At 53.5% G+C, this 8309-nt stretch overlaps 1 protein-coding gene across 1 annotated transcript in view; it reads left to right on the top strand.

Moving 5' to 3' along the window:
* The first annotated feature begins 2558 nt into the window (after positions 1–2558).
* The window catches only part of LOC130129502 (cadherin-12-like), a 104270-nt gene continuing 98519 nt past the window's right edge, over positions 2559–8309 (top strand). The window contains exon 1 of the mRNA XM_056299050.1: positions 2559–2804. Coding sequence (XP_056155025.1) covers positions 2559–2804 — 246 coding nt within the window. The remainder of the gene's footprint in view (positions 2805–8309) is intronic.

Raw genomic sequence — 8309 nt, 5'->3', positions numbered from 1 at the left:
CTGAGTCTGCAATCTGCTGTGCGCTGCCACCTGAACTGCCTCTGCTCCGTCTGTTCGCTTCTTTTATCGTGACCTGCCTTTTTTATCTGTGCACTTTCACTGAAGGCGGCGTGCACTGCGTTGCATTTTAATGCGCACCATGTGCTTTGTGAATAAAGTTTCATTAGAGTTTGTTTGATTACACACGCCGGCGTTCGGCCCAGGACTTCCAATGTCTGCACGGAAGCGGTGATGTACCGGACGTGAGAAACGAATGAAATGACGCTTTGCACGCCCGCGAGCTGGATTATATGTCGGTAATCTCCTGCGCGAGTTCCCCATTTCACGGAACGCATATTCGTCAAATTACAATCTCCTGTGGCCTCATCTGCTTGTCATGTCTGCCGCGGCCCGCCGCCCCGCCAGAGTGATGTCCGAGTCAGCAGCAGCAGCAGGGATCCGTGTTTGGGGGAGATGGCCGGGGTCAGGCCGCCCCGCTTGGCGTCGCCGTCGTTCAGAATTCCCCGCCAGACGACGACGCGCCCGTGTTTGCACTGGGAAAACAAAAGAGATTTAGACAGCACCGGGGGGAGGGGGGGGGCGGATAAGGAGTGTTTGACTCCATTTGACTGCAGTTTTTAACGCTGCAGAAATTCTTCAACGAAATGAGTCCAGCTCATGGGATCAGTCGACAGTGTCCTTGACTGTGTCTCAAAATCCACATCCTGTTTTTACTGTTCTATTGTACCCCGTGATAAAAAGGGCTCTTCACAAAACTCGGGTGGAGTCAGGCAGGTCCACGTGCATGTTTTTGGTACATTCTTCCTGAAGATCCTGATTTCCTGAAGATGCTGGCTCTCAGACCAGAGGGTAGTGGGCCATTTGACTGGCGGGGCCTGAGTGCACACTCTTTGCAGTTTGCATTGGCGTATGAACTCTTGTTCAAGCTGAGATCATCGTTGTACCTTTTGCTCCTGCCAGCAGTTTTATTTTATTTTTTAAGTAGCCTATTCGGTGACTGATAAGTCGCCTCTCGTGTTGTTCTCGTGTTGTGAGTTCTTACAGATGTGTTAAACTAAACTCGGGTGTTTTTATCATCATCAATAGACAAATGTATCACATTGGTATTGTTGATAAAACAAATGAAGTGGTGCCTTCAAACTGGATCAACGAAGAGAATGTATGTGGCCACCAAACAACATACTACATGTTGTCAAGGCCACAAAAAGTAAAGAGAAGGATGGAAATGAATGGAAACCCGACAGGGTCGGAGTTCTATTCACATCAGGTCGAGTCCAAGGTTGGGGATTCTGTTACATGTTTCATGTACGATATATGTGTGTCCTCTGTATGGAGTTTGCATGTTCTCCCCGTGTCTGCCTGGGTGGGCTTCCTCCGGGGGCTCCGGTTTCCTCCCACAGTCCAAAGGTATGTAGCTCAGGTCAATCGGCCGTACTAAATTGTCCCTGCTGCTGGGATAGGCCCCAGCATCCCCGTGACCCTAAGAGCAGGATAAGCAGTTTGGATAACAGATGAATTTACCTTCTCTGCATTGGACTATAACCGAGTAAATGCGAAGAAGCGAAGGTAAAACGAAGGTACAAAGTGTCAGAGACGCGAATCACCACGGCCGTGTAACTCAACAAAAGCAGGCCGGGTAGCGACCGTGTCTCCTCAGCCGAGCGGCTCGGGTTCCATATTGCCTGCATCCCATCCCGACCGGACGCTCAGCGTTGACACCGTCAGACAGATGCTGCTGCAGCGGTTCTGCAGGGCCAGCGCCGGCTCGCCTGAATCACGTTGATGCAACCCAGAACGGCGACGCTGACACATCACAAAACTCTTAAACTTTTATCCGGGGGCTGATTTGTCGGTACACGCTGAAGGTGACAGAGAACGTCTTCGTTACATCTCTGTCACCGACATTTCTGCGAGATCCTGCCTCGACGGGGGCCACGGTGGCGAATACCAAGCGACAGAATACGAGGGCGAGACTAAGGGAGAATACGGGGGGCAGGAAAATATACATATATTTTGACCATTTTTGTTACCAATGGGGGTTATAATGTTACTCTAAAACACACACGAATACAATAATGAGAAGAAATAAACGTCTTACGATATTTTTTAGATGCACTCCAAAAAATTTCGGAGGGGCTCACAAATCAGCCCCACGACGCTGAACCTACGCAGACGGTACCGCTAAACGTGAGACGAGACGTCAGTTTGTGGGGGGTTTGTGAGTCAGGAGCCAGGTTCGCCGAGGCGCTTCACATCTGAAATAACGTTTTGGTTTTCCCCTTCTCGTTCTGTCTGACAGGTGATGACCTCCACCAACCGCTGAGACGACTCAGGTCAGAAGCAGGCTGCTGCTTTTCGGGCCCTGCCGCTCCGCAGTCGCCCGCCACCGCCCGAAACCCGCCACGTCGACCTGCCCCCTCCCTCGCCCGCGGCCGCAACCCCCCTCCCTCCCTCCTCCCTCCCTCCCTCCTCCCCCCTCCCCCCCGAGTTCTCGCAGAGTGGCTCAGCTCCCGGCCTCGGCCTTCAAACTCCGGGGACCTGAACCTCACAGACCGCCAATGCGTACAAGGAACTGCCTGCTGCTGTTCCTCTGGTTTCTCTGCAACGAAGGCTCGGTCTCCTCATTCCGCCCACCCACGCCGGCGCTGAGCAGGAGCAGGCCGGGCAAGGAGCGTCCCCGGAGCCTGTTGGGCCCGACGAAGAATGGGGCGGCTGGGTTTCAGCGCGTCAAGAGGGGCTGGGTGTGGAACCAGTTCTTTGTGCTGGAGGAGTACATGGGGTCAGACCCGCAGTACGTGGGCAAGGTAAAGAGCCTTACTTTCGCCAGCTAGCTGGGGCGCGGAGATACAAGTCATAAATCACCTTGTAAGGAGCTTGGGAGAAATTGAATTGGTGGTAAATAGAGAGCGCGAGAGATGCAATAGAAGAGAGGGATGGGTGGGGTGGGGTGGGGTGGGGTGGGGGGGTAGTGGTAGGCACGGGGCTCATGAGTCTGCTCGGCTATCATCGCCGCCGAGTGTCTATTTTCACTTTGGCCCCGGAGCCGGGCCCTGCCATTTCAATCTAGCGAATGTCTGGTTTTTTACACGTCTCTTTCTTTTTTTTTACGAGTGTTTTAGGTTATTAATCGTGCGGAGCGTTGCTGGGGAGAGAGGTGGGGTGGGGGGGGGATCTATACATAGTTAGGCATCCTCGCCAGCGTGTTGGTTTTCGACTTGCATCTCTGCAGAAGCTACACATGACATTGCAAAGGAGAGAGAGGGAGGGAGGGAGGGAGGGAGGGAGAGAGAATCAATGACCTGGCAGGGATAAATTTAAATGATGACTCTTATAAAGCAGTCAGAGCATCATGGTTATGATCCAGGCAAGATGCTGACGGCAATAAAACGATAGAGGAGACCCAGTAGCCTAAAATGAAAACCATACCATGCTTGCACACACACACACACACACACACACACACACACACACACACACACCACTGCGCTCCATCTAAGCCTCAGGAGCTCCTGTGTGTTTCTTAATTTTTTAATTTTGGAGTATAAGACTTTTGTTTTTCTCTGCTGTGGCTTAAGACATTGGTAACTAAGCTGGGTGGGGGTTTCGGGGAAGAGGGGGGGTCTGAACTTGTAATTTAGCGCTCTTAGCTTTCACAGGATAATAGTCAAACTGACTTATCTGCCCCAGCGCCGCTGCAATCAGCCCTGACGAGGCCGCGCTGTTGTGAGGAGGTCTCCGAGGCTGCAGGCGGTAGGGGTGGGGGGGTGGGGTGGTGTGTGTGTGTGTGTGTGTGTATGTATGTATGTATGTGTGTGTGTGTGTGTGTGTGTGTGTGTGTGTGTGTGTGTGTGTGTGTGTCGGTCCTGCAGCACTCCTCGGCCACTTAATCCGCTGCCTGCCTGCCTGCCTGCCTGCCTGTCTGCTGCTGCCGCGCCTCAGAACAGAATAATTGACTGATTCTCCGCCGTATGAAAGGCGGTTGGAGATGAGACTCCCCAGACCTTTTCCTGAGACAGTCTCACAGACGGAGACGCTCTCACTCAGGGTGGGGGTGGGGGGGGGGTAAATAATTACACGGGCAACGGGGGGATAAACGTGGGCCGGGGGGTGATACCTGGACACAGGGTGTTAGGGACACCTCTGGAGGGTAGTCATCGAGGAGCTGGCACCGGGACCCGGAACGATGACGCTTTTGTTTTCGGCGCTCATAAATTCTCTCTTAATGGGCCGAGCGGCTCCAGAACAAATGCCCGTCCCGTAATAGATCAGCGCTCAGCGGTGGCAACGTATTGATTTTAGAAAATATATATGCTTACCATAAATTACCTCTGGGGGGGGGGAAGCTTACGGGTGCCCCCCCCCTCCCCACCCGCCCGCCCCAGTACGGATAAAAATAAGCCACTGGGTATTGTATTAGTATTGTATTAGAACCCCACAGAGCAGTTTATTCCAAATAAATCCCTAATTCCAATAAGCTCCGATAACTGCCAATAAATTCCTTACTCCAGTACCTTGTTATATTAATACGGAATGTTTTGCTCCTTTAAGTCGACTTTACGCCAGGCCGTCGACATAATAAGTCGAGTCAATTTTATTTGCGGAGCCCATTATCGCAAATTACACGTTTTACCTCAGGGGGGGGCTTTACAGCAGCACAGCCGCCCCGTCCTTAGACCCTCGCACCGGCTTTAACGGGGAGAGAAGACGCAGGAGGGAACCTCGGGGAGGGCGACGGAGGAGGCCTCGCTCCCCCCGAGACGGACAACGTGCGGTGGATGTTGTGTTTACACAGTTTACACAACACAGCACTGGAAGAGGACGACAGCATTGTAATGGACTTGTAAGATATATGAAGACTATGATGAGGAGGACGCCGAGCAATGTCCAGATGCCACCGCAACAGCCACGCGACAACCACCATCACCATGGAGACCTGACGGGAGGACAGACTACATACACGTGTGCACAGGGGAGACTCACATCACAACATTCACACGAAAAACCGTCGGTCACACATCTGGGTGAGAGAAGGATGCGACACCGAAGCAGGATAACGAAACTATATGGATTTGTAAGATATAGTGTAAAAAGAACAAAATGATGAGGAGGATGCCAAGCCGTGTCCAGGTGGTGACCGCCATCACCATGGAGACCTGGGAGGAGGAGGATGGTGCACATACACACAGGAGAGACACACATCACACCATTCACACACACACACACACACACACACACACACACACACACACACACACACACAAGAGAGAGGAGAGGCCATCGTTCAGAGAGAGCGATGACGTGAGAGAAGAGGACAGTTTGCAATAGCCAATAATCTATAATCTATAATCTGTACTCTTTAATCTAATACGTCGGTGCCTCAGCATTTACCACAATTCTAACAAGACTGATCCAGTCTTGTGTTGAGTCTCTCCTACATGGCAGCACTCGCTCCTACACGGGTTTGGGTTGGTGCAACGCCTTTAAACGTAGTAGGTGTGTTATTGAAATATGAGCTTAGCTATAACCCTCCAGCGTATGTAAGATGTGGGCCTATCACACTCTGATCAGAAACCTCTCAACATCCGCCGTCCCACATCGGTAAGCTCAGGATTCCGCCCCGCGTTCAGCCAATCTCAAAGACAAACAGTGCAAATCAGTATTTGATGACAAGATTTACAGACATGGGTGGAAACCCGGACGCCGGACGGCGTAGCGGTCTATCCGTTGCCTACCAACGCAGAGATCGTTGGTTCGAATCCCTGTGTAACCTCCGATTTGGTCGGGCGTCCCTGCAGACACTTGGCCATGTCTGCCAATGGCGAATTGGGGCGGTCGAGGCGCCTGTTCAGGGGAGAGGGGGGGGGGATAGCGTGATCCTCCTGCGCTACGTCCCCCTGGTGAAACTCCTCACTGTCAGGTGAAAAGAAGCGGCTGGCGACTCCACATGTGGTAGTCTGCAGCCCTCCCCGGATCGGCAGAGGGGGCGGAGCAGCCACCGGGACGACTCAGAAGAGTGGGGTAATTGGCTGGATGCAATTGGGGAGAAAAAGGAGGACCCCCCCTCCCGACCCCCTCAAAAAAAAGAGACATGGCTGGAAACCCTTTCGGGGTAAGCTGTAACTCATTAACAAGCCAAAAGAAAGGTATGAAGTGAGGGGCTGCCTGCAGCTTGCTGTGGTGCTGACAGCAGAGGCAGGAAGCTCTCTGAGGGACGCTGGGTTTTAAAACACCGTCAACACCACTGACGCCCGCGTCCACAGCAGCAGCAGCAGCAGCAGCAGCAGCAGCAGCGGCGGCGTCCTTATGAGAATCATCTGCCACGCTTCGAAGGAAATCACGACTTATAACGAGACGTCCCCCCCACAGCTCCTGCGCTGGAGACGGGACCACTTCGCTCGGCTTTCACAACAGCCTCGTCTAACCATGTTGCTCGCCTTCTCCTCTCACACGGCAGCGTGTCGAGGTCCGAGGCTCTGAGTGGCGAGCAGCCCGCCTCGCAGACGCGCACAGAATCACAAGAGTAAACGAGAACGACTACAGGGGGTGGTGGTGGTGGTGGTGGTGGTGGGGGGGGTATGTATGATTTGTCCTAATGGGCTGTCTCGTCTATTTTGGATTAATGAATGCAAGCCAAACAGCGTTTCTTTCCTTCCCCCTCCGTGTCCCCCCCCGGGGGGAGGGGGGGGGAGACGTTCCCTCGTCTGCATGTTCACTTGTTAACGCGGTATAATGTGCAGGAGTAACCCAACAAACAACGCACGGGGACGAGTCCAAACTCCAAACTTTGGTAGCCGTTCTTAACTCCCGCAAGGCCTCGTGGTGTCGAGATCGGCGGAGCCGGGGAAAGCGGCACGCGGGATAACGCATTCACACCGCCTTCCCGCGTGGATGCGACTCCACGTCCCCCGCTGCCGGCTGCAGACTCAGGGAAGTCTCGTTTTGGAGGGGTACAGAAAAGACATGCAGTCACACCTGGGAGGTGTCCGCTGCAGTCACGTCCAAGTAGCGCTCGGCCTGCTGCTCCGGGGCCCTGGTTGTCAAGCCCGGCCCTCGGGGGCGGGGGGGGGGGGATCCGCTGCTGCTGCTGCTTTGCCGGGGAGTTAATTAGGCTCACCTGTTGTGCCGGGTCAGAGACATTTCCAGCTCTTTGTCAAAACCTCACGCGAGGACACGCCAAACGAGCCCTCGGGCGCGTGCGGCGAACAGTCCCGCGACTATATATATCCCCACCCCCCCCTTTCCAGAAAACCTCCCTCGTTACCGAGAAGTTCCTTTGCCAAGCTGCAGCAACGGAAAGCAGCAGAGAGCAGCAGACAGGCGACTGCCTGGCTTACTATCCCCCCCCCAACCACCACCACCACCTCCACCTCGCGTGGGATGGCTGAGGAGGTGTGTGACTGGTGATTGAATACAGTCAGACTCCAGCTCGCATTAAACTCCCCTTTTCTCTGCTGTCTCGCGTCCATTTCATAAATCCTCTCAGCATTTAATTTCCCCCAAACGATTTAAGAAAGGAAAGCTTTCGCGTTGCAGGTTCTAATGCGGTGCCCTTAACTCCACACGGGATTCAAACACCCGGCTTCAGCGCCCGCTGTTCCAGGTCATAGTGTTCTGTGCCTGTTTAACTGCACACGGGATTCAAACACCCGACTTACACGCCTGGTATTTCATGTTGTCATGCTGTGCCCTGTCATGTGATGTGATAGGATGTGATGTGATGTGATGTGATGGTGGTTAGCACGGTGGCCTCACAGCAAGAAGGTCCTGGGTTCGAGCCCCGGAGTAGTCCAACCTTGGGGGTCGTCCCGGGTCTCCGGGTGCTCCGGTTTCCTCCCTCAGTCCAAAGACATGTAGGCCAGGTGAATCGGCCGTACTAAATTGTCCCTAGGTGTGAATGTGTGTGTGTGTGGGCCCTGTGATGGACTGGCGGCCTGTCCAGGGTCCCTCCCCCACCTGCCGCCCAATGACTGCTGGGATAGGCTCCAGCATCCTCGCGACCCTGGTTGGGATAAGCGGCTTGGCTAATGGATGCATGGATGCATCAGCCGATCATGTCTCTACCTAATTAGCCTATTATGATTGAACAGTGACCCTCCATCACGTGGAACCTCAATCGACTGATGTAATTCATCCGCTGTGCATTATGGGATATCTGTGTTTGTCCAATAACATGGATTGCATACTCTTTCACCTAAACAAACTCGCCATGCTGTGTAAACACACCACATACTCAGGTACAGTCAGGGTGAGCATAACGGGCACCACTGTTTCACACAAACAGCCCGACTGGACCGATTAAATACCCGGTA

This window comes from Lampris incognitus, chromosome 19 (genome assembly GCF_029633865.1).
Source record: "Lampris incognitus isolate fLamInc1 chromosome 19, fLamInc1.hap2, whole genome shotgun sequence".
NCBI classification, from domain to species: Eukaryota; Metazoa; Chordata; class Actinopteri; order Lampriformes; family Lampridae; genus Lampris; species Lampris incognitus.
This window is presented reverse-complemented; position numbering and strand designations above follow the sequence as displayed.